Source organism: Oryctolagus cuniculus, chromosome 7 (genome assembly GCF_051225735.1).
Source record: "Oryctolagus cuniculus isolate XC-2025 breed Fujian yellow rabbit chromosome 7, ASM5122573v1, whole genome shotgun sequence".
In the NCBI taxonomy this organism is placed as follows: domain Eukaryota; kingdom Metazoa; phylum Chordata; class Mammalia; order Lagomorpha; family Leporidae; genus Oryctolagus; species Oryctolagus cuniculus.
In genome coordinates this window covers 27,884,881-27,912,452 of record NC_142873.1, presented here as the reverse complement: position 1 = coordinate 27,912,452, position 27,572 = coordinate 27,884,881, and the positions used below count along the sequence as shown (strand labels likewise).

Genomic DNA, 27,572 nt, shown 5'->3' with positions numbered 1-27,572 from the left:
GATGTGGTAATGTGATGTGGTAATTCTATCACACAGATTTGATACACAGAATCAAGCATATGGGTAAAAATGGTAAAGCAATCTAGTGAAAGATTACAATACTTGTACAAGAAATTTGGTTGTAACCTTAAGATTTAGGGACACAGGACCTTTTAAAAGTTTCCCTGAGATACTGCCAACGGCATGGCATTTCTGGTTGCTTATCATATATCAGTCACTAGGCAAATTATTATAAGACAATGGTTTCAATCCTGTCCATCCCATGAGTGAGAATCTGCATTTTTTTTAAAAGCTCCCTGGGGAGCTCTTTTTTCAAAAGTAATGACTATTTGAAAGGCACAAAGACACACACACACACACACACACACACAGAGATCTCCTATCAGCTAGATTACTTCCAAAATGTCCACAACAGCCCACGATGAGCCAGGCCAAAAGTCAGGAGCCTGCGACTCAATCTGAATCTCCCACATGGGAGGCAGGGACTACTTGGGCTATTATCTGCTGCCTGCCAGTGTATGCATTAGCAGGAACTTGTAATCAAAAGAGGAGCTGAGACATGAACCCAGGGGGGACAAGTGGAGTCTTAACTCTTGTGCCAAACACCTGCCCCTCTCTCAGGGAATTCTAATTGCCTAACAACTTCAGGAATCACTAATATTATAGACACAGAAGTATAAGGAATTGTTCCTGCTCTTCAATAGCTTATAATCTAGTTGTGGGTACAGTACTCACATAAAATGATAAAGGGTAGTCAACACAAGTATATAACTTGAATAGTGTTGGAAGAGCTTATAAAATGGAAAAGTCAATTTGAGCCCCAAATCATGGAGAGTAGAACAATGAACTTCAAAGGCTGGACAAGCAATGAGAAAGAGAATGAGTGTTCTAAGTTGGCAGAATAATATCAGCTGAGGACACAGACAGAAATGGTGTGCAGAGGGAGGCAGGCTGCTGAGGAGCTGACGTCATTACTGGAGAGCACCTGTCAGGTGCCTGCTTACAACGCATCAAATGCATAAAGCCTAAGAGAGTTTGAGGGCAGCAGACCCGCAGCCCAGCACAAGTCATCACAGTGCTCCAGGTCATAGCACCCTCAGCTCCTCCGTCAACAGCAAGGTAAGATGTACGGCAACGTGAAACCACCAGATCCTTCAATAAACAGAAGACAACTTACTGGCAGCAAAATAAATCCACAGCAATAAATATGCTGTGTGCTTTCTAAGTTCTAGAAATTATACAGTGTGCAGTAACTTTTTGTCCTCACGACAACTCTAGAAAGAGAAATTATTATTATCATCCCTATTTTGAGGATGTCGCACTGCACACCAGAGAGGTAGAGTAACTAGCCCAAGATCACACAGCTAGCAGGTAAAACTAAAATATGGACTAAATATCTCAGGAAAGCTCTTTACATTGTTTGCTATGCTGATGCTTCAGCTGCTGACTGACAGGTTCTCATCAAGACAGAACTGTGTTAGAAGTCAGCAAAGTGACTCAGAGCCATGTTCACGTGTTTGTCCCTTGTTTCTTTACCACCTAATAACAGGGTTCAATACCTTTTCCCACAAGTCAGGAGAGATGTGGTGAAGGGTGCCAGGTTCCATCAGACTCGGCATTACAGGGGATCTGGCAAATGTGGACTTTGACCCAAACCGGTTTTGTGACAGGTGGTGGGCGGCTCCCACCCCAGTGGTAGCAGCAGGTACAAATGGAGGAACATAGTTTTTCCGCGGTACTTGAAATCCCTGGGTATTGTCCTTCCTGCCAGAGCCTCTGTTCTCTGCCCTTTTCTCGCCTATGGTAAAAAAGCCACTAATCTGGTTGCTCTCCCTAACAAATTCCTCTTGTCACCAGGGGCAGTCCCTGACAGGAAAAGCCCCAGGACTCGGGGAGGGAGAGAGCTAGAGGCTGCTGGAGAAGAGGGTGCTGCCACCCGCCGCCTCTGGAGCTCACTGCAGCGAGGACAGCCAGCCCAGCACAGGGCGCCGTCAGCCACCGGGCGAGCCCTGCCCGGTCCTGCGGTGGCAGCAGGCAGGATCAGGGGAGGCATCATGTTGCCAGGCTGCCCACACCTCTGGGTCCTGCTGGTCCTGGGCACCAGCTGGGCAGGCTGGGGGAGCCAAGGGACGGAAGCAGCACGGATAAGGCAGTTCTACGTGGCTGCGCAGGCCATCAGCTGGAGCTACCGCCCCGAGCTCACAAACCTAAGGTAACTCAGATCTGGTGTCTGCGGGGGCTTCACTAGGGAAAGTAATCTATTGGTTTTAGAGAACACTTTCTTTGCATTTCCATGACTTAAAAAAAGAAAAGAAAAGAACAGAAAAGAAAAGAAAAGAAAACTTCAGACGAGTAAATGCAATTCATAGGAGAGTATAATGACATAAACTTAGTGGATGATAATTTTGCCTCCAGTAAAATGGTTTATTATTCTGAGAATATAGAGCATACTCAGTTGGATTGGTTAGATGCTGCTTTCAAGAGCTTGATTTTTGCTTAAGAAGGGGAACAGGAGAGGGAGGAGGGAGAAGGGTCGGAGGGCAGGTAGGGTAGGTGGGAAGAATCACTTTCTTCCTCAAGTTGTGTTTATGAAATGCATGAAGTTTGCATACCTTAAATATTTCTGGGAATAAAAGACTGTTTTTTAAACACAGTTTTGTTAACACGTTTGATTGTTGGTTTCATATATTGATTGATTCAAAGTGCCACTGGCTCCCTCATTGGCCTCCCAGCAATCTCTTGCTGCAGATTTTAGTTTCCAGATTTTTATGAAACTTTGGATTACATATTGTCTATTACATTGTCTGCATAACCGCATCTTCTAGAACTAAAACATACAGCTTGAACTTTATTACAAACAGATCATTCAATAACTATTGCCATAATTTTGTTGCTTTCTTATAAATGACTTTCAAAATTTCATCAGTCCCTAGAAATACATCCTTTTCACACTTTCTGCTTTTCCTGGTTCCCATTTGATTCATTCATGCTTCGAAAGTGACTCTCACTTTTTTCTCTCACTCTTAATCACCTCCTGGGATATGGTTTACACTGGCTATTTTGTCAAGGTCAGTATTAAAAGGCATACATAAACAAAAGGAAGTTTAAGTGATATAAAACAATCTTTGAGTTGTAAACTACGTTTTGCTAATTCAAAGAGTAGAAAAAAGACTTTCCAGAAACTGACAAGATCATAGTATATATTCAATGTCTCCAGTTTGTTATATTATTTAAGTAGTAAACCTCTTAGTGTGACTCATTTTTTAACATAACATCACAGTTTAAGTGATTGTGAAAGATTTGTTCCTCTTTTACAGTTACAAAACCAAAGCAATCAGTCAGGAAATAATGTAATATTTTGAAAGTATATTAATGTACAACATTAACCCTTTTAAAATTTCATCATACCTGAGTTATTTGGGAGGGTATTACATACCACTGTGGTCTTAATAATAATAAGGAATCACTTCTTTTTTAAAAAATAAGTATTTTAAATATTGCATCTCAAGGTGATAATCTAGGTCATACCTACCCTCTTAGGGAAATGACTTTAACTAAATCCCCACAGAAAACAATGGTCTTTCCAATGCTAATCTTGCTTGCTGGTGAGCAGAACAACTTGGTTGCTGGTTTCCTGTGGTGATGCTGTGTTTATGCGTGAAGGAGTGTGGGGGTTGGGAGATGTGGGTCAAAGGAGACACAGTGGCTAACATGCAGGGTGAACAGTGGCAGATGTAACATACAACATGACGACGACCGTCAACAACAGGGCATTGCACTGGCTGTCTGCCTCTGATCAGAGGGGAAGGCTGAGTGAAGTACTGACAATAGGATCCAACTGGAGGAAGTTAGTCCTGAGTGGCTTCTGTCATGCCTGTGAAATATGCTGCCAAGATTAGGATCCTGAATCCCATTCAGCCTAGAGACAGAGAAGAAAACAACCATTACCAGAGTCAGGGTGGCTGTGGGCGAAGGGAAGTTTGAATCTTTTTGTTTTGCTTTTATTTTTTATTGTTGTTTAATTGAGAAGCAGAGAGAGACAGAGAATTTCCAATGACTGGTTCACTCCCCAGATGCCTGCAATGCCTGGGGTGGGGTCAACCTGAAACCAGAAGTCGGGAACTTCATCCAGGTCTTCCGTGTGGGTAGAGGTTCTGAATCCCTTTGAGACATCACTTGTTGCATCCAAGGTGCAAATTAGCAGGAAGCTGGAATCAGGAATGGAGCCAAGACTTGAACCCAAGCACTGTGATTTGGGGTTCAGTTGTCCCCAAACCAGCGCTAACGTCCACCCCAGTTTAATCTTTTTAAATCTTGGCTCTGCTATTTATCAACTACATCAATATTTATCCACTCTATCTCCTTGAACAATTTTTTGGTTGTTTGTTTCCAGTATAAATTCCAGAGCTCTTATTCTTATTCCAACTTATAAACTAGAAATAAACTACAGCAGATTGATACTAATTTGCAATGTTTCCCAGTAGCTTAAAACTTTCTCTCTGAAAGAGAATTTTAGAAAGATGTATTTGATTAATCAGTTGAAAAATAACTTTCATATTTATTTCTTTTCTATTTTTTTACTTTTCACTTCTTTGAAAAGCATAGAGATAGAGAGATCTTCCATCTCCGGGTTTAGCCCCCACAATAGTGAGTGCTGGGCCAGGACAAAGCCAGGAGGCCATAATACAACCTGAGTCTCCTACATGGGTGGAAAGGACCTAAGCCACTTGAACCATCCCCTGCTGCCCTCCAAGGTGAACATGAGGAGGAAGGTAGAATTGGAAAGCGGGACAAGGACACTAATCCAGTTACTCTGACATGGGATGCAGGCACCCCAAAAGATGCCTGAACTGCTGCACCAAAACTCTGCCCTGCCTACTCATTCATAGAGGATTTGGTCATATTTTCAATCATTTAAAACCTAAATATAAAGTCTGGCATTGCATCATGATCTTGAGTTCTTTTTATAAAATTGATTATAACAATATTAAAACAGCCTAGAGGCTGGCATTGCTGTATAGTGGGTAAAGCCACCTCCTGCAAAGCTAGCACCCCTATGGGAAGCAGTTTTAGTCCCAGTTGCTCCACATCCAACCCAGCTTCCTGCTAACAACCTGGGAAAGCAGTAGAAGATGGCCTAAGAGATTTGGCCCCTGCATCCACGTGGGAAACCCAGAAGAAGCTCTGGATTCCTGGCTTCAGCCTAACCCAGCCCTAGCTGTTGTAGCCATTGGGGATTGAAATAGCCAATGGAAGATCTCTCTCTCTCTCTCTAACTCTGCCTTTCAAATAAATAAAATAAAATTTTAAGCTAGCCTAAATTTTTGAAAGAAACCTTATCATAGCAGAATAACAGACTATTTTTGAACAGACCAAAAATTATGTTGCTTAGTGTTCATATTAATAAAAGCTTGGATTTCTGAATTATAATAAAAATATTGTTACTTTACTAGAAATATGAAGATAGTAGATATTTTACATAATATGAGCAAATGTCATATATGCCTTTCAAATTAGTTTTTGTATTTTATTTCCAGTTTGAATACTTCTGGAACCTCCTTTAAGAAAATTGTCTACAGAGAGTATGAAGCATATTTTAAGAAAGAAAAACCACAATCTAGCATTTCAGGTAAGCCTCAAGTATATTTCTAAAATACATTTTTTAAGTTTAAATATAAATTTTATAGATAATTTTATGCCAATAACTATCTAAAATATTTAGTGACATTTTGTAGAAATTTGTTGCTGTTGTTTTTTATCAGTATTGGCTATACGGTACATGGGGCCCAGTGCACAATGAGAATGTGGAACTCCCTGTTCAGATTATTGAGAACTGACAATTTTAAAACAGTGACAGCAAAGCTTTAAACCAAGCAGGAGGTCCTTCTGAGTATGGAGCCCTGTGAAACTGCACTGGCAGCATGCTCAAGAAGGTGGCTGTGCTTTTAACCTTGATCAAAAGAACTAAACGAAACTTCAAGACTTTTCGATTTTTATTCATTCATGGAAAAAACTATAGCTGTGTACTTGCTATGAGCTGGGAATGGAATTATGTGCTATGGATGCAAGAGTGGATAAGGCAGACCTAAATTATGTCTTCCTGGGGTTTATGGTCTGATTTAATGAACACAGCTGTACCTAAATAGAATTAATTTTTGCCTCCATCTGTTCCCTAGACTCATTCAAAATGAGTCTACATACATATGGCTGATTCTTTTATATCTCTCTCCCCACCTATTCTCCTTTTTATTTTTTAAAATATTTATTTATGTGAAAGGCAGAGTGGTAGTGAGGGAGAGACAGAGAGATCTTCGATCTACCAGTTCACTCCCCAGCTAACTACAACAGCCCAGGCTGGGCCAGGAGTCAGGAGCTAGGAACTCTCACATAGGTGGCAGGAATCTAAGTACTTGGGCTATCATCTGCTGTCTCCCAGGTGCATTAGTAGAAAGATAGATCAGAAAGAGGGCATCTGGGACTTGAACAGTCACTCCAGTATGGGATATGGGCACATCAATTCCATTTTGTCTCTTGTACCATAATGCCCACCCCTCTATTCAACGGGATGTATACAATAGCTATGACTTTTAAAGACTCTCTCTCGCTTTTTCATCATCTCTTCTTTAGTCAAGGAGACCAGGTTGAATGGGGTTCAGGATCTTAACTGTGGTACCATATTTCACAGCAATAATAGAGGCCATCAAAAAAGAACTCTCTAGTTGTCAGGAAATCAGCTATTTTCCCCGTTAATCAGGTAAAGGCCTGTCATCTTTCCCAAGCTCATCCTTTACTTTTGCTATCAATCCAAGTCTTCCCTGCCTCCTCTGATCTCCTTTAATCTTCAATTTATTGATTGGAATCTTTCCTTCAGTTAGAAATCGACAACCAAACCAAACTGAACCAAGCCAAATCCTGTTCAGGTTCATCTCTATCTAGAAAAAAAAAATCTGTCCTTGACCTTGCCTGCCTTTTCTTTTCTCTCCTTTGCTTCACTACCAAATTCCTATATGATGAGTCCATATCATTCTCTACATTCTTCTATGTACTCAATTATGAACCAGTCCATTAAAATTACCCTCAAGAAAAGAGAACTTGTGACTTCTGAAAGGCCAGAGCCCATGGTTTTTGTTTTTTTTTTTTTTTTTTTTGGTATTTTTTTTGTTAAGATGTATTAATTTTATGAAAGGCAGAGTCACACAGACAGACGGGAAAGACAGAGAGAGATCGAGATCTTCCATCTGCTGGTTCACTCCCCAAATGGCCACAATGGCTGGGGTAAGACCAAGCCAAAGCCAAGAACCTGGGACTCCATCCAGTTTGCCCATGTGAGTAACAGGGGCCCAAGCACGTGGGTCATCTTCTTTGCTTTCACAGGCACATTAGCAGGGAGCTGGACTGGAAGTAGAGGAGCCAGGACTCAAGTCAGTGCTCATGTGTGATTCCAGAATCATAGGCAGTGGCTTAACCACATGCCAACCCTTTCTCAGTTCTTTTATACTAGATATTACTAGGATATTCAACAGTCTCCTTTCTTGAAGCCATCTTCTTTTTTTAAATTTTATTTTTTTATTTATTTGACAGAGATATAGATAGTGAGAGAGAGAGACAGAGAGAAATGTCTTCCTTCCATTGGTTCACCCCCGAAATGGCTGCTACGGCCTGTGCTGCGCCGATCTGAAGCCAGGAGCCAGGTGCTTTCTCCTGGTCTTTCATGTGGGTACAGGGTCCCAAGCACCTGGGCCATCCTCTACTGCCTTCCCCGACCACAGCAGAAAGCTGGGCTGGAAGAGGAGCAAGTGGGACTAGAACCCGGCACCCATACGGGATACCGGCGCCTCAGGTGGAAGGTTAACCAAGTGAGCCACAGCGCCGGCCCGGAGCCATCTTCTTAACTGGTTCCCTAGTGTTACTTGGCCTGGTTTTCCTCTGACTTTCCTTCCCATTCTTTTCATTTTCCCTGTCTACTCTTCCCAGGCTTTTAACCCTAGCCATGACCATGGCTTCCACTCCAGCCAACCCAGAGGCCATGTCCTCTCTGGGACTCTATTGACTCCTGTTCCCTGCAAGTAGAATTAGCTCTTCCTCTTCTGTGTAACTCCAGCACTTGGAACTAACTCTTGCCTTCCAGAAATGTTGTGAGGATAAACGGAGTGAATCAGGAGGAAGTACTCAAAGATAACAAAAAAACAGGTCTCAATAAATGTCAATTACAGTGTAGCTGTTGTTGCTGATGTTATCAATCATGCTTTTTTTGATCATACAAAAAGTACTATAGATATCTACATATTCATATTTCCTCATTCACTTATATATTCTCATTTAGTTTAGTAATAAGAAAGAACTATAATGATAATTCTATAGGAGGACACAGGAGATCTGTCAAGGAAGACTTCCTATTCTAAGTGGAAAGCTGAAAATAGAGTAGGATCTTGGGAAACCAACTGGGTGAGGCAGCAGGGGTGAAGGGAGATGAATTTTAGACCAAGGAAGCAGTACATGTAAAAGTTTAGAGGTGAGAGAGTATGGTGGCATTTGAGGAAGCATAACTGGATCAGCACAGTGGAGCACAAAATTCCAGGAAGGAATTAGCAAGAGATGTATTCAGATGGGGACACAACCTATCAGGAGCCACATATGGCTTTTCTTGAGGGGAACAGGGAGTCACTGAACAATTTTAATCAAGAGGAAGACAAGTTCAAATTCATGCATTAGAAAAATTATTCTATCATAATGCAAAGAACAGATTGGAAAAAGAGTTATGGGGGAATGGTGTCAATTCAGGTAAGAAACTAGAAGAGAGGCTAGTGTTGTGGCATAGCAGGTAAAGCTGCCACCTGCAATGCTAGTATCCCATATGGGTGCCCTTGCAATCCAGCTCCCAGCTAATGGCCTGGGAAAACAGTAGAGGATAGCCCAAGTACTTGTGCTCCTATACCCATGAGGGAGACCCAGAAGAAACTCCTTGTTCCTGTCTTCAGCCTGGCCCAGTTCTGGCCAATGTAGCCATTGGAGAGTAAACCAGCAGAGCGAATCTCTCTCTCTCTCTCTCTCTCTCTGTCTCTGTCTCTCTCTCCTTTCTCATCTCTATCTCTATCTTGATCTCGATCTCTATCATCTCTCAACTCTGCCTTTCAAATAAATAAATTAATCTTTAAAGAAAAAGAAAGAAAAGAAACAGGAAGTAAGAGGGTGGGCATTTAGTGCAGAGGTTAAACTGCCACTCAGGATGCCTGCATCCCATATTGGAGCATCTGGTTGAAGTTCTGGCTCCTCCATTTCCTATTCAACTTTCTCACAATGTGCACCCCAGGGAGGAAGCAGGTGATGACTCAATTACCTGGATTCCTGCCAGTGACAAGGGGGACCTAGATTGAGTTCTGGGTTCCTGGCTTTGGCCCAGCCTAACCCTGGCTGTTGCAGGCATTTGAGGGAGTGAACCAGCAGATGGAATATCTTTTTTCCTTTTCTCTCACACTATCTCTCAAATAAAGTAAAAATGATTAAGCATTATATTGTTAAAAGATTTATTTTATTTATTTGAAAGACAGAGCTACAGCTAGAGGCAGAGACAGAGAGAAAGGTCTTCCATCCTCTGGTTCACTCCCTAGATGGCCGCAAGGGCTGGAGCTGTGCCGATCTGAAGCCAGGAGCCAGGAGCTTCTTCTAGGTCTCCCATGTGGGTGCAGGAGCCCAAGCACTTGGGCTGTCTTCTACTGCTATCCCAGGCCACAGCAGAGAGCTGGTAAGGAAGAGGAGCAGCCGGGACTAGAACCGGCGCTCATATGGGATGCTGGTGCTTCAGGCCAGGGCATTAACCTGCTGCGCCACAGCGCCGGCCTCCAAATTAAGCATTATTTTACAAAAGGAAGAAACCAGCAGAGAAGTTGAGATGGATTCCAACTAAGCTTGGTTAGTCACTGGATGGAAATAATGAGGAAGAGAGAGGAATTACTGTTGATTTTAGATTTCTGGATTGAATAGCAGAGTTACCATTCAATAAGAAATAAAATTTAGGAAAAGGAGGTTTGTGAGGGAAGGTGGTGAGCTTAGATTTGGAGTTTGCAATATCTATGAAATATCTACCTATAGATGTCACATGAGAAGGTGGGTATAGTTGTCTGGTCCTAAGAGACAGAACTGATATATGTATACACACGCACACACACACACACACACATCTGTGAGCCTTTGGAACAAACGTAGATAAAGCCTTTGAAACAAAGTGGTAGAGGAAGCTTTGAGAGGATGTTAGATCATTCGGGGAGTATATATGAAGAGAGGAGAAGGCTGCAGCCAGAACTTTAAGAAACAATAAGGTCCCAGGCACGAGCCAAGAAAAAACAAATTGACCAGGAAACTTCAGAAAGTCTGCCCAGAGAGGGAAGAGGAAAGCCAGAGAATGTGGTATCCTGGAAGCAAGGGGTCAAATGCTACCAAGAGAACTTGTAAGAACTACTATAAGGGCCAAAACCACGTATCTTGTTATGGAATTGTTGGATAAAATCAGATGGCAGGTAGCTAAGGAGTGAATGGAGGGACTTATAGATAACTCTTTCCTGAAACTTTAATCCAAATGGGAGGGAGACTGCATAGTTTGGGTTGGGGTCAATGAGAGATCTAAGGATATTTTGGGGTTTTATAAAAAGAAAAACAAAACAAAAGTATTTAAGGGAAGAAGCCAATAGCAAAAAGACAGAATAGAGACATTTGAGAGTAAATAAGCGGTGGAGCTAGACTCAGAAGAAGCAGGAAGCACTGGAATTGAAGCTTGAATTGGCTCGCCTTTGGTAGAAAAGCTTCTACCCTCATTGAGGGGGGTGACTAGGGAGGGGGACAGTTGTCTGTAAAATTAAGTTTGTCATCATGGACAGGAAGTTGAGGGGCCTCCTGTCTTCCAGCACAGAGTCTATTCATTTTCTTAGCTCCGTGTCCAAACTTAGCATTTATGGTAGAACTTTGCAAACCATCTGATTAAATAAAACTATAGGTGGCCACAGGGGGAAGTGAACTGGGTAATGTATTTGTTAGGCTTGGTAAACAGGAATTGGCAGATATTTGGAGCTGTAAGTTTTGTGGCTTTTGGCAAGTTAGCTAAATGTTAATGCCTTTGCTGTTTAAGACATTGTGCTGAGTGTCATAGTGACAGAAAGGATCAACATCAAGTGGGAGACTTTAAGTAAGAAGGAAACATCAGTAGTTTTTGAGGAGGGAATTGTGATTGAAATCCTTTCAGAAGACTACCTAACCAAGATTTTCTGACTTAACCTATAGTAATTAGAAGTAGACCTTGATAGTTGATGAGAACAGCCTCTGATTGTGGTTAAGCCCTTTGCACTTTGAATATTACTTTTCTGTCACTTTCAGTGTTTCTCATATTTGTTTTCTGTGACCTGAGGCATTTTGACATCCATTTTTATGTAGCCTCTTCTTGAACACCCAAAATTGCTGAACTGTGAGGCCCTGATGGGAAGATCTTACTCTTGTTTGCATCCCAATGGTGGTTCAGACAAGAAGGAAAGTCTGGTGTGAAGGAAGAGCCTCAGACTCTGATTGAAAAGATCTGGATCTGAGTACAGATCTAACCACATGACTCCTTCCATTTCCCAGTCAAATCCTATGTTATTTGTATCTTTGCCCTATTTTCTGCTCCGCTCATCTGGTCAGTATGATTTGAGCTGAGCCCAGAGTTATTGCAGGGACTGGACTGCAGAATTGAGATCTGAAGATGGGTGTCCAGCAAGATTATGGACATGTGGACAGGTGGAAGGGCTGGACTCATTTTCAGGAATCCTTCTTGGGTTTTAAAATAGTAAGGCATGAGTCTGCATATTTTCAAGGAAGATTATAAAATGTTTGTCCTCAAGGGACTTTTAAAATAGCTGCAACAATGGGCTGTTTGTGTTATGTAATTCATTCTTTACCTGACAGCAGGGATTGGATTAGCTGATCTCCTGCAGTCCTTTTTAACTACAACTACGTGAAATTGCTTACCTGCTGTGCTTTATTCCTCAAACTCCAAGATAAGCCATTTCTTCCTTTAATCCAGCTCTGGATGCTGAAGAGGGGTGAGAAAGGCTAATGAATAAGCTAAAGAGCAACTCAAAAATCACTCAGTCAAATGCTTGCTTACATGCATAAAAGTATTTGATTTGCATTTATGAAAGCATCCCTTTGTTTTACCATAATCCTGAAGAAGCAGGAAGGGAGGCTGAATAAATAACTCAAACAGTTCATCAAAATGAGAGGTCTTATGAAGTTAAATAACTTGGGAGGCTTGTTCTGGGTATCTGGCATTTGTGCCCCTGTGATGCCAACCAACAAATCAACCAAGCAACAAAACCATAGCAACTAAATGCAGCACACAATGAGTCAGCACTCTCAGCACTCTGTTAGTCTCATGGGCAGCCCAAACCTGGGGGAGTATCCAGTAGGGTTCTTCCAAAGGAAGCCAAGATGGAGGGTGGCAGTCAGAAAAGAAGGGGTCAGATGGTAGAGTCCAAAAATGTGTAGACACCTGGGCTATTCCGGAAAGATCAGGGGCATAAACCTGCTCTATGGAAGGTAGTAGAGAAAGCGCTGACTCAGGAGTCTAAAAGCCTGAGTCCTAGTCCCAGCAATACCATTGACTAATCGTGAGCAAGCCCCTTTATCCCCCAACAATTTCACTTCCAAGGTTTTGTAAACCATGTCTAAAACGAATATTGAACTTTTTATTTCCATGGTCCCAAAACAAATCAACAGAACGCTTCAGGCACAATATCAGGATAGATTCCAGGGCTGGAAGTTTTGTAAAAGAACTAGGGCAATTGTAGAAAGATAGGAGTAGGGAAAGAAGGGACCACTATTCCAGAGATTGTAGTTTCCCATTTCCATGGTTACAAATTACCACCAACCTAATGGCTTACCACAGCATACATGTAATCATTCTCTTATATTTGCAGTTCTGGATGTCAGAAATTCAAAGTGGGTTTCACAGGTTAAAATCAAGGCTTTGGCAGAGCTGTGTTATTTTGGGCTCTAGAGGAGAATCATCTCCTTGCCTTGCCTAGTTAGTAGAAGTGGCCAACTTTCATTAGTTCATAGCCCTTTCCTTCATCTTCAAAACCAGCAGAGTAGCATCTTCTAATACTTTTCTAAGATTCTCTTGTATTGTCTTATAAAGACACTTCTGAGTACCCAGAGCTAACCTAGATAACCCAGGAAACCCTCTCCATCTCAAGATCCTTAATCATAGATGCAGAGGCCTTTTTGCCATATAGGTTCACATATTCACAGGTCCCAAGGATCAAGACATGAACATCTGGAAGAGGAGAATTATTCTGCCTACTGCATCTATCAAAAAAAAAAAAAAAAAAAAAAACCTCCAACAGTGCTCTCTCTTTCAGAGAATAGCAACATCAACCACCAGCTCCTCAGACCAGAACATCATGACCATCCGTGCAAATTTGATCTCTCTCACCCCTGACCAATTCATTGACAAGTCCTGCCCATTTAATCTCTTTAGCAATTCCACTGTGTTCTTTCTTCATTCTCTCCACCGCCATAGCCCTGATCTTAGTGACTAACTTCTTTCTTCAGGATCCACTGTGGTTTGCCCCCTGATTATCCTCCACAGAGTAGCAACAGATTTCAAAATAAAATTCCGGACAATGTTGTCCCCCAGCTAAAAGCTCTTTAATGGATTCTAGATACTTTTGGATTAAAGGCCAAACTAAAAGACCCATGATATCCTGGATGATCGAGCATCTGATGATGCCTTCAGCTTTAACTTCTGCCTCACCATCTTATCTACTGAGCTCTGCTGTGACCATCTGCTGGTTATCTAATAGGCCAAGTTTATGGCACCTCGGGATCTTTGTACACGCTCACCCCTCTGCCCAGAATGCCCTTGCCCATGGCTCTGCCTCTCTGCTTTTTGGTCTCAGTTAAAGTATCACTTCTTCAGGGAAGTGTTCCCCAACTCTGACCCTTTCTCTGCCTCCAAAATTAGACTAAGTTCCTCTGCCAAATAGTCTACAGAATATCCTGTACTTTTCTTTTGTGATACTTACCACAGTCCATAATTAAATATTTGGGTGACTGTTAAAATCTATATTTCCTACTATCTTTTAAAAAAGATTTATTTATTTATTTGGAAGGCAGATTTACAGGGGATGGGGATCTAGGAGAGACACAGAGAGTCTTCCATCTGCTGCTTCACTCCCCAAATGGCCACAATGGCTGGAGATGGGCTGATCCAAAGCCAAGAGCTAGAAGCTTCCTTTGGGTTTCCCACATGGGTTTAGGGGTCCAGGCACTTGAGCCATCCTCCACTGCTTTCCCAGGCCATTAGCAGGGAGGTGGATTGGAAGTGTAATAGCCAGGACTCAAACTGGTGCCCATATGGGATGCTGGCATGGCAGGCAGCAGCTTTATCCACTATGCCACAACACCAGCCCCTCTTAATATCATATAAGCCCTATGAAGTCATGAAATATTACCCTTATGCAACATTGCTTTCTGATACCTAGGTTAATAGGAACACTTAATATTTGTTTTATTGTTGAAGGAATAAATATAAGGTGGGGGTGTAGCATGAAGAAGCGGTTTAAAGGTGAGTAGAGTCAAGCAGATTTAAGCTTAAATCATGGCTTTACCTATTATTAGCTGCATGACATCAGGTGAGATATCTGGATTATCTGACTTCAGTTTCCATATCTGTAGACTGAAGAAATTAGTATCTACCTTGAAGACTGGTGGTGAGGATTAATGCAAGAACTTACAGTGATTGGGTATCCTAAGGGAACAGTAAGTGAAAGTCCTATTGTAGTTACCACCCCTGACCCAGGTGAACATCATGATGGCTCTAACCTCCATGTGTCTCCAGGATTCCTAATGGCCAGAATTCAGTCTCATGCAAGCTGATGGATGGCTGGGAAGTGAGAGCAGTGGATTCTTGTTCCTCATTTGAAATGGGGCTTTTGGCAATAGATCATCAAGTTTTAAAGACACCACAATCACTGGGCTCATATGTCAAAATGCAGATTCATGTGCTCTGCCTCCAGGAACTCAGTTTCACCAGGGCTGAGGTGCTGAGAATCTGCCTTTGAGTACGACCCCAGGTTATTCTGATACAGACACCCCAAGGACTATACTTTAAGGAATTCTGATGTAAAATTCACCAAAGTTCTGACTTGGATATCAACTTGCTGTCTGATTCCTCAGATAACATTGGTCCTGCCCTCTGCTCCCATGGTATTTGTCAGCAGTAGGTCCTACTGAGCACAGCGACTGTTTCTTACTTACCAGGTAGCCCTGGGACCCAGCACAGTACCTGGAATGTAGCAAGTGAAACCTCTCTCACTTTCTGTATCTTTAACGTGCTATCCCCACTGTGTTCCTCATCCTAGTAACTGATAACATTATTTGCCCAGTTGCTCACATCAAAAACCTTGTAATCATCTAACTTCTCTCTCACACATGCCACATTAAATCCATTAGAAAAAGTTCTGCTATCATTATCTTTTTTTTTTTTTTTTTTTTTTTGACAGGCAGAGTTAGACAGTGAGAGAGAGAGAGAGAGAGAGAGAGACAGAGAAAAAGGTCTTCCTTTTTCCATTGGTTCACCCCTCAGGTGGCTGCTGCGACCGGCGCGTTGTGACCGGCACACCGTGCTGATTGGAAGCCAAGAGCCAGGTGCTTCTCCTGGTCTCCCATGCGGATACAGGGCCCAAGGACCTGGGCCATCCTCCACTGCACTCCCAGGCCTCAGCAGAGAGCTGGACTGGAAGAGGAGCAACCGGGACAGATTTCAGAGCCCCAACTGGGACTAGAACCCCGGGGTGCCGACGCCGCAGGTGAAGGATTAGCCTAGTGAGCTGAGGTGCCAGCCCCTATCATTATCTTTGATTACATCCAGAATGCAAATACTTTTTTTACCACTTCAATGTTGCACATGCTGGCCCAATACACTGTTGTCCCATCCCTATAGGGCCACATCACTCTACTTCCATTCTTCTTGCTACACAGACTACCCTGTACATGGCAGCTAGATGCACTTTTAAACATGAGATCATGTCTCTTCTGCACAAAATGCCAGTGATTTCCCATTCCACTTAGAGGAAAACCCAAAGTCCTTAGCACCCATAGGCCTCATGTGATGTGCACTGCTCCTCTCCTCTCCCCACCGCCCCCCCCCCCCCCATCACCACCACCTCATCCCTTCTCATTCAGTCCAGGCAGTTTTTCTTACTGCTCCTTGGATGCATGAAGCTCACTCCTGATTTGCAGATTTGGACTTGCCTCAAAGCCAGATCTGCACGATTTGTTCCCTTACTTCACTGAGGTCTCTGAGGTCTCTCCTGGGAGAAAACCTCATATCACCCAGCATAATTGAAAATGAATCTTCCTTTCCTTGACCAGAGGAAGAAGTATCTAAGGAAAGACAAAGGATCACAGAAGATTGACATTGCCAGAAGTATTCCCCTACTCTCTTCACCTGCTTTGGGTCCAGGTCAAGTGTTCCTGTCCTCTTGTTTTTTCTGTGACTAAACCTAATGTAGAGTTAATGAGCTGGCAACATCTCTAGATTGAAGATAAGCAGGTCAGCTTTAGGAGCAAGAGGAATGGCAATAACTACTTGCAAACTTTCCGCTTGGTAGCTCTGTCTTTGACAATCTTAAACACAGACGTGTTTTAAATGTCTTTTTTTTTTCCCATAGGACTTCTTGGGCCTACTTTATATGCTGAAGTTGGAGACATCATGAAAGTTCACTTTAAGAACAAGGCAGACAAACCCTTAAGCATCCATCCTCAAGGAATTAAGTACAGCAAATTCTCAGAAGGTAAGAGAAATTGAATATCTCCCTAACAAGGGAAAATGTGCAATTTTTGTACACCATTTTTGAATAACACTTGTTGTTGGAGAAAATCTTTTTCTTGTAACTGGTGATAATAAAATTGTAAAAATTCTTGCATTTGTAAGTTTCAGAGATGAAATAAGGTCCTGGAGTCACATAGACCTCAGGTTTTTGTTTTTGTTTTTGTTTTGCTAGATTCTTGTTCATTAACAGTTAGGTGGGAAAATTACCTAGTATCTCTGAATTGCAGTATGCTCACTTTAAAATCAAATGGGAATAATGATAGATGGTTTAACCTGTTATGTCCCATTATCCTCTCTCTCTCTCTCTCTCTATATATATATATATATATATAGATATATAGGACACCTGTAAAGACTTAAATGGAATAATAAATATACTACTTACAGTAACTTTGAAATAAATATTGTGTCACTGGAATATTTGCAGAATTGAAAACTTGAGACTCAATGGGATAAAGCAGGGATCAGCAAACCTTTCTACAAAGAGTCAGTTGGTAAATATTTTCAGTTTCTAGGGTCATAATAGTTCTGTTGCAATTACTCAACTCTGCATTGTAGAACTAAAGTAGCTATAGATAATTATGTAAATGAATGACCATGGCGGTGTTCCAGTAAACCTTCATTTACAAAAATAAGCTGCTGGCAGGATTTGGTTCATGAGCCATTGGCATGGAACTATTCTGATAAAAGGATTGACCTGGCACATGAATGATACTCAATGAGTGGTATTTGGTGGTGGTGCTGTTGACAGTACCATTAGAACTTTGGGCATAGTAAAATGGTTAAGAACATAAGCTTTGAAGGCAGACAGGTTTAAATTCTGGTTTTATAACTTTGGGTTCTGTGACCTTAATATCTCTGAGCCTCAGTTTTCTCATCAATAAAATGAATGATTATAACTACCCCATAAAGTTGCTTTTTAGGATTAAATGAGATCATTTAGGTAATGTACTAAATATGTTTCCTGGGACCCAATAAGCTCCCAATAAATGATGATGATGCTAATGATGAAGATGACAACAAAGATAATGAAGACTACAGTGGTGAAAGTGACCACATGAATTATAGGGTGCTAAATACCCCTATCAATATTCACCTAATTATTCCCATTATGCGGATGCTCAGATCACAGTCAGCAAAGTGGAGTTCTGTTAGCAACTAGTATTTTTTTAAAAGTTGTATCTCTATCTAAATAGTTGCTGGTATAATAACATTTTAAAAGAACTTCATATTTTTCACAGTTCACAAAGTCTATACTTCCTTCTCTCATGTTTCAGCCATCATACCTCAGAAGAAAGGAATTGAGTAGTTGAGTGGTTTGCATTGCAGATTCTAGAACTAGACAACCAGGTGAAAATCTTGGCCCAGACACTTACTAGCTGTGTAGCTTTTGTAAAACTATAAGGTTCTCTGGGCCTCATCTTCTTCATCTATAAAACAAGGATAATTCTATCTATCTCATACAAGCTTGTTGTCATGAAATCTTTGAGCAATGCCTAGCACTTAATTAGCACTCAATAAATATTAATTATGATAGTAGAGGTGACTCTTCAATCAAAATATATTCAAATAATTTAATATTTATCTTATGATTTGTGAGTTAGAAAGTTATCTTTATATTTATTACTTCCAGTGTAAATTATTGTCAGACTCATTCCTACCAAGGTATAGGTGATTGATAACAGAACAATGAACTGCCTTCCCCAGGGGTATTATCAGCACTTAATCCTTCGCTCTAGAGAAAACAAAGCAGCATTGGCTATGAGATTTCATGTATCTCCAAAAGCCAGTTTGGCAAGACTTGCGAGATAGCACACACAGGAATATCTCTTATGGTCCCCAAATCCTACAGTCACATTATAAACAACCACTTAGACTATTCAGGAGGCTTTCAGATGAATGCAGCAAGAATTTAACAGCATAATACAGGAGGAAAGAGACCTGCTCTATGTCAAAATGTCCCTGGTAGGCTCCTTTTCAAAAACAGGGGGTGGTGAGAGGACTAGGAACTTTGAACCCTAGCTAGGCTGTTTGCATAGGGAATGAACTTTGCAACATCAACCTTCTTCTTCTACTGTTTATTTGCCCCTTTATTCCCAATGGCCAGCAATCATTTATGAAGAATTGCTTCATATGCCCCCACCACTTAAATTGGTGACCTGCTTATTGGTGTATAGTAGTGCCTCTGGTTTCAGGGAAGGTAAATGCAGATGAGTGGAGAAAGTGAAATGTAATCCAGGAAATGAGAGGTAAATAGATGCAAATAGATCGAGTGTTCTTCCTGGTAAAAGATAAGCTTTCAGTTCATTTTATCATGTACTCTGTGTTAAAATAGCATGTCTGCTGATCCCCGTCTGACACTCACCCTCACCCACAGCCTCCCTCTAAGGTCTGAGCTATTTTTTCAGGAGTGGAGAATGTGCTGGACCAACAGGCTGAGAATTGGATGGTGGCCCATGGGCAAGGATGGGTTACCCTTTTGGGCAGGATGGTCAAACCACAATTTGAAAAACAAAATGCTTACATTTCCTTTAGAAATGTATGAGTATTTCATAGGATTATGTTTTTAAGTCAGGAAATTAAATATCTATAATTATTACCTAATCATAAAATTTTCCATTATTAAAAGGATTTCAATTTGAGGCCAAAATTTAAGAAACTCTAGCATACACTGAACTGTGTTTGAAAATCTATCCCCTTGAGCAAATTTTGTTGTTTAGTAAGATTTTTAAAGCTGGTTTGTTCCATTATCTTTGTGAAGTTTGTTTCACAGTTAATCTTTTTTTTAAACTTTTATTTAATGAATATAAATTTCCAAAGTACAGCTTATGGATTACAATGGCTTCCCCCCCCCCCCGCAACCCTCCCCTCTCCCACTCCCTCTCCCTTTCCATTCACATCAAGATTCATTTTCAATTATCTTTATATACAGAAGATCAATTTAGCACGTATTAGGTAAAGCTTTCAACAGTTTGCATCCACACACAAACACAAAGTGTAAAATATTCACAGTTAATCTTAACATTATTATTTACTTGATTTATTTTATCATGTTTTAAATGTATGAGTTACTTTACAAGTATTGTAATGGAGAATTAGTTCCATAATATTTATCCATCTACTGGTAAGTCAGCTTTCCAAATAAAAAATACAATTTCCACTGAAAATTGTTCCCTGCATTTTGATGCAGCCAAATTCTCTCCATGAAAACAATTTCTAGGTTTTTCCAAAGAATTCCAATACTCAGCATAATGTAGGTGATTACATTTTTCACTTTTCATGGAATATTTTGGCCATATGAAGACATTTCCTTGACTATAGGATAAGTACTCCAAACAAATCATAATGATTAATAATTCTCATTAATCACAGAAATCTGAATCTCCTTTTAAAAGTGACTTGAACACCCAGTGCAATGGAAACAGGCTATTAACAAAACATCAGCATTTTAATTTGCCATTGCCTAAAGTATAGCTTCTGAAAGAATGTTCTGTATCTTTGAATGTTTTAATGCAGTCACTAAGTTTATTAAATGGGAAGAAAAAAAGTTGTTCACAAAAGCAAGTAACAAGTAAAAATTTAATGAATCAGCACCCCGATGGGTAACCAAAGAGGCTCTTTATTTAACCTCACTTTCCAAAGCTTCTAGGCACCATTTTATGTTAAAACAAAATACTGAGCACCCTTTGGCAAATAATGGGTTCATCAGGACAAGAGTAAACACATTACAAAGCTGACTATGGACCGAGCAGGAAGCGAACAGAACTGAGTAAATATGCAAGGAAGGACTCTGCTCCTGTAAAGAATTTATTCTAGCAAGAAGTTGAACAAGGACTTTTTGTGCCCTAGCACAACGATTGTTCCTGCGCATTTCCCCTCTTTTTTATTTTTGGAGTTTTAATTTTTTATTTTGAATTTAAAGTCATAATCGGATTCACCAAAAATGAATTTCATAAATGATTCATCTAAATAGGTGTTTATTTCTCTGACTTCATGTTATGTAGATTGCAAAATCAAAGATATAGCACACATGCTTTATTTTAGACTAAAGGTAAAATAAAATAATTTCTGTAAAAAGAATAAAAGCTTTGGCAAAATTGTTCCCAATTCACTCATTTATAGTCTTTGCTCAGTATAATTACAGAATATGTCCTATGTGTAAGTCTATATTGTTTACTATTTGTTTCAAGATATCCATTAAAAAAGAGGCCCATAATTCATGTTTTAGTAGTAAACTTAATTTATTCAATTATTTGAAAATCATCTTATGTTTTAATTAACAGATGAATGCTAAATTCTGAGTAATTTACTTTGGTCCATTAGATGAACCTTGATCTATGTGACTACAGCAACTGTTTCTACTGTATTCATATTGGAACCATTTATGTAAAACCTACTTTGCATTGGAACAACTTGTATGTGAAACTGCTTGCAAATAAGGTTGATACCTATGGAAAAATCAGTCACACAACTCTGTCTAGCATAAGTGCTATGGCATTTTAGGTGATTCTTTTTTTATATATTTTTATTTTATTGTTTTTGACAGGCAGAGTGGACAGTGAGAGAGACAGAGAGAAAGGTCTTCCTTTGCCATTGGTTCGCCCTCCAATGGCCGCTGTGGCCAGCGTGCTGCGGCCAGCGCACTGCGCTGATCCGATGGCAGGAGCCAGGTACTTATCCTGGTCTCCCATGGGGTGCAGGGCCCAAGCACTTGGGCCATCCTCCACTGCACTCCCTGGCCACAGCAGAGAGCTGGCCTGGAAGAGGGGCAACCGGGACAGAATCCGGTGCCACGACCGGGACTAGAACCCGGTGTGCTGGCACCACAGGCGGAAGATTATCCTAGTGAGCCGTGGCGCCGGCCTTAGGTAATTCTTAGATATTTGTCAGGTGGTTATCATTCCAGAGAAATAGTATGTTCTAATTATGAGCTCTGCCTACAGGAAATCCAGGGGTGAAACCATGTCCCCTGCTGTTAGCCAGGGTAGGCTTCTCAGGGGTTTCTGCTGCTCCCCGTTTGCATTTGTACCCTGGCTCTCAGCACAGAACCTGGGATGTGGTGGTGATGATGATGATGATGATGAAGGTGATGATGACGGTGATGGTGGTGGTGGTGGTGGTTATTGAATTAAACTGAGGGACTGCGGGCTGGATTAGAACAAAAGACCCATGTCTTTTTTTTCTCCTTGCTCTGAAATTTATGGATTTTGCTGGCAATTCTGAGCAGTCACCTTGTATTATTACCAGTTTTTATCTCCTTAAAGCTAGCTAAAATAGATAGGCTACTGCAATGGACTGGACACTTGTGCCTCCCCCCAAATTCTTGTGTTGAAACCCTGACCCCCAACACGATAGAATCAGAATATTTAGGCCATGAGGGTACAGTCCCCGTGATGGGATGGTATATAATAAAAGGGACCCAAGAGATCTCGTAAAAAAAGGTTTAATTCCATTTGGAAAAAAAGAAGGGAGGTGAGGTATATGGAGAAATAGAGGGAAAGGAAGAAAAGGAAAGAAATGAGTGTTACCATTTTCGGTAGGTATGGTCACTTCAGTAAGAGCAGTTTCCATGTAGTAACATTTTAGGCCTTTTTTTTCAGGTGTGTGTTGTCTGCCTACACTCTTTCCTGCGATGGTCTCACCTTCTACCTCAAAGAATTTATTAAGCTATTGTACCAAAGATGGGTGCATCCCAAAGAGAAATGCTGACACTGGCTCATAATAGTGAACCTTTCACTGAATGAGATGAGGAATGCCCCAGGCAGGGCCAAGTGCCCACCCCTCTTGGTTCTCTATGACACTGGCCTTTCCTTTCCCTGCCCGCAATGCTCCATCTCGACCACATCTTCCTTTTTTGTTGAAACACCCATCTCTCTGCACTTAATCTTCAGCATCTCAGTTCCCATTTTTCAATTAAAAAAAAGACCAATTTTTACATCCTTCCCCTTTCCTGCAAGTAGAAAAAGTAAGCATTGTGCGGAGGTGTTGATAAATGGGTGTTTGAGTGCCTGAAGTACAGAAATAAAACATCTAAACTTCAGGGGACAGACACATTTCATATTCACAAAGACATTTAGACTGATTATTGGTGCTAGAAGCCAAACTCTGGAGGGAAAGTTGGGATAATCAATAGCACAAATGTAATTAAGAGATGAAACAAGGTTGATTATGACAGCAGTTGGGGAAAAGATATTAAAATGTTGGGCCGGCGCCGCGGCTCACTAGGCTAATCCTCCACCTAGTGGCGCCAGCACACGGGGTTCTAGTCCCGGTCGGGACGCCGGATTCTGTCCCGGTTGTCCCTCTTCCAGGCCAGCTCTCTGCTGTGGCCAGGGAGTGCAGTGGAGGATGGCCCAAGTGCTTGGGCCCTGCACCCCATGGGAGACCAGGAGAAGCACCTGGCTCCTGGCTTCAGATCAGCACAGTGCGCCGGCCGCAGCGCGTCAGCCGGGGCGGCCATTGGAGGGTGAACCAACGGCAAAAGGAAGACCTTTCTCTCTGTCTCTCTCTCTCACTATCCACTCTGCCTGTCAACAACAACAACAACAACAACAAAGATATTAAAATGTTGATATGGGACAAATAAAACAATACATAAACAGCAGTATCCATGCTGCATACGACCAGGCAGTTAGGTATGTCTTATCAGGTTCCACAGAGAAAATAAAATCCATTTTCATGTTCTGAGATGTTTTGCTGATCTAAGTGACTCAACTCTCTGATTTTTTTTTTTTTTTTTTTTTTTTTGGTCAGGCAGAGTTAGTCAGTGAGAGAGAGAGAGACAGAGAGAAAGGTCTTCCTTCCTTTGATTCACCCCCAAATGGCCGCTACAGCCGGCACGCTGCGCCAATCTGAAGCCAGGAGCCAGGTGCTTCTCCTGGTCTCCCATGCAGGTGCAGGGGCTCAAGCACTTGGGCCATCCTCCACTGCCCTCCCGGGCCACAGCAGAGAGCTGAACTGGAAGAAGAGCAATCAGGACAGAATGCGGCACCCCGACCAGGACTAGAACCTGGGGTGCCGGCACCGCAGGTTGAGGATTAGCCTAGTGAGCTAGGGCGCTGACCTCTGATTGTATTTAAATAATCATTATTTAGATTCCATGAAAAACTGGCTTTCTAAACCGTGATTGATTAGTCGTATTTTGTGTTCTTCAGACTGCCATGGTATTAAAGCCTTTGAAACCACATGAGGATAGATAGACGTGGATGATACGTGAACCTTTCCAAGCAATAAAGCTTCCTGTGCATCTCTAGAGAGCTCAGCTTAGGCTCCCCCGACTGGAGGCGATGATGTTCTCAGAACTTCCTGGATGACTTCATGACTGCTACTTCTTCAGGTGCTTCCTACCCTGACCACACATTCCCTGTGGAGAAAATGGATGATGCTGTAGCTCCAGGCCAAGAATACACCTATGAGTGGACGATCAGTGAGGACAGTGGGCCCACACACGATGACCCTCCATGCCTCACACACATCTATTATTCCTACGATGATCTGATACAGGACTTCAACTCTGGGCTTATTGGACCTCTGCTTATCTGTAAGAAAGGTAAAGACGATACTAATAAAAGATTCAACAACAAAAAAGATGTTGGAGTAGTAAGGATCTCTGTACTGGGATAAGGCTTGGGAGTACCTTGGTACCTTCTTGTTCAAGCAGAAAGAGAAGGGTGTAGAGACCAGATCATTGTTTGACAATGAATATTTAAGGACTTGGATTCTTCTCTGTTTCTCTTAACACCTCCTTCATCTCAGTCCTGGGAGCTTCTCCCAAGCAAAACCATTTTGAGGGTCTGTTCTGATGCTGCACTTATATGATTTGTAACATTTAGATCAATGCCAAAGTCTTTTTTAAAGTGTGCAGTGGACTATACTCTGATGAGAGAGTTCTTGGATAGAAATCTGGCTAACATATCCTACATGCCTGAGGTTCAGATTGGTAATTTGGTTTATAAACATGAAATTCCAACTTTGTTTCTTATCAGCTCAACTCTTTGAGTGGCAGGTTTCAGAAATGCTCAGTTGACTTTATAATAAATTTCACTGGCTGCGCTTCTTAGGAGTAAGCTTGAATTTTCATTGTATCCCAAGATTATATAACCTATCTTTCATTAAAACAAATAATGAAGTATACCATGGGAAAAATTTGATGGATTCACCATCTGTCTAGTTGTCCACAGTGAATTTACCACAGGATAGATTCATCATATGTCTATCCACACAAACAAACCATACCTACATCCATTGCCAGTCCATTCATTCATTCATTCATTCTACAAACACATTTTTTCATTGTCTAATATGTAGAAGATAATAGGACGGCAGTGAAAAAAATAAAAACTGATGAAAATGTTTTCTTTCATTTTACCATCAGCTTTTTGTCTTGATGTGAGAATGGATTAATCCCGATCCTCTCAACCAATTCTCTGATGCCTCACTTCATGTACAAACATGATGGCTATATTAAATTTGGGGAGTGATACTTTTGCCACCTGAGCTAAGATTCCTATGTATTGGCCTATGGAGACTGGAGAAAAGAGATATGTTTGCAGTTTTGATTGTCACCAAATGTTTTCATTCTTTGCCAGATGAACTTCACATTTAAAGCTCCATTCCCCAAGGCTATCAGGTACTGAGGAAACACATAATAGGGCTCCAGGACTTTACTAAGCCCCCAGTCATTGTCATTTGGTAAAGATGCTATCTTTTAAAAGTTGATATCACTATGATTGTTTGCCATAAACTGTTTGCTGTCTAGGAATAATGAGATTCTTTTATGGGGAATATTGAAAACCCATCTTTTCTTTCACAGGTACCCTCGCTGAAGATGGGACTCAGAAGCTGTTTGACAGACAACATGTGCTGCTGTTTGCTGTGTTTGATGAAAGCAAGAGCTGGAGCCAGTCATCATCCCTAATGTACACAGTCAATGGCTATGTGAACGGGACAATGCCAGGTACCACGTGGGCAGTGCACTGCCCAGCAATTGTAGATCCACTAGCACCTGTGCTCCTGTTGTTCGCAAGGCGCTAGGGAAGTAGACCATGCTCACCGGTTTTCAGTTCCTAATCAGAAAATCATGTAACTTAGTGCAGTAGTTCTCAAGATATTATCTTTTTTCTTAACTAGGAATTGCAACAGACAATTTAGAAGCTAGTCAAGAGACAAAGTGTGCAGCCTTGTTAGGTATAGTGTTTTGAACAGGTTTCACCTTGGCCTGTACCTGCAGATATCAGCTCAGTCTTCCTCATTGATTTCTGTGGTCCCTGCTGCATGGTGACCTTACCTTTTTCTACTGAAGTTCGAGGTCAATCCCTACCAAGAAGGAGCAGCAGAAAGAATGAAATTAAGACACTTACAATGAAGATAACTAAAAGATTAGGAAAAAGACCAACATATAAAAATACTATTAGCATTTCAGAAGGTGATGGATGAGTAATCTTCCAAGGCATGTAGTATGTTTTCCCTTTGTATCTATATGAAGACTGTGAGAGAAAGCCAAGTCATAGCAACTGTAAAGAGGGAAAGAAGGGACAGACTGCCAACTAGACCACCAGGTTAACTCTTTCTGGTAGAAATGACTTACAGCTAGCAGTCTAGGGTATATGGCATGGTCTGAGGGGAAAATGAAAACACTACCTTACTAAATAAACCATATTTCCAAATACAAAGCTTCTCAGATATCATTATCCATGTCTAAAAATCACAAGTGGCTTCACCTGCTGAAAAACACAAGTTGTCAAGTAAAGAACTCAGTATTGTTTTTAATAAGGTATTCTATTTCATTTGACCCATCTCCCACCTGGATTATTAAAAACATACTCATATAACTCTGAGCATTGATTCTGATTTCCAAAATCAGGAACTTGCAAACTTAGGACTTAGTTAACTGACCTGAACCTTGGGAGATCAGAATGCAAACTTCTCTCACTTCTCTATCTTGCCAAGTGGCCTTGGTTATTAGCTGTTTCAACATATTTACTTACAGGAATTGATTAATCATCTGCCCTAATATCTATTTCCTGGCAAAGTGAAAAATTGTGTAAATACATGGAAGGAAAAATCTCCCACCCCGCCACCATACAGACCATCTCTGCAAAAATTAAAATAACTTGATCAGAACAGAGAGTTTATGAATTTAGAGATGAAAAAATAGAATAACTAGGGGTAAGTAGGACAGGGTAGAGAAATGTCATTCATGGAAACAATACTTAATGCTTGTAAAACTCTGCCTTACGGGGAAGTGTAGATTGACCACATATGGTGAATGCTAATACAAATGCATAAATTGATGGGTTCAATATGAGAATTTCTTTGTGTGGAGAAAGACTTTCTACCTTCTAGCTTCTTATTCTCACCACTGACACCAGGAACATCTGCTTTGTTACAATAGTCTCCTAAAACAAGCCCCTCTATGAATAAGGAACTGATTCTCAGCTTCATTATTTAATGTCTCAATATTAGACATCTGAAAGTTAGAATCCAAGCCAAGGAGAGAAATGAAGGTTGGAATCTGCAACCAAGCAAAAGAGCATTGTCCTAGTCCCTGTAGAGCCAAAGAAAGAACAAAACCAAGCTTTTGTTCTCAGTTCTCATTACTCCATCCATGAAACGCTCTGGGGATACAGCATAGTGAGCACTTCTCCACTGCATTTTAAGGGTAGTGTGTAACCCACAGAGCAATTTATTACCTTGTCATTAGAAAATAGTG

General features: G+C 41.2%; 1 protein-coding gene across 1 annotated transcript in view; it reads left to right on the top strand.

Moving 5' to 3' along the window:
• The first annotated feature begins 1,697 nt into the window (after positions 1–1,697).
• Positions 1,698–27,572, top strand: part of F5 (coagulation factor V) — a 70,756-nt gene continuing 44,881 nt past the window's right edge. Inside the window, exons 1-5 of the mRNA XM_008264079.5 lie at positions 1,698–2,212; positions 5,538–5,629; positions 16,701–16,823; positions 24,198–24,410; positions 25,674–25,817. Of these exons, the coding sequence (XP_008262301.3) occupies positions 2,055–2,212; positions 5,538–5,629; positions 16,701–16,823; positions 24,198–24,410; positions 25,674–25,817 (730 nt within the window). The 5' untranslated portion in view covers positions 1,698–2,054. The remainder of the gene's footprint in view (positions 2,213–5,537; positions 5,630–16,700; positions 16,824–24,197; positions 24,411–25,673; positions 25,818–27,572) is intronic.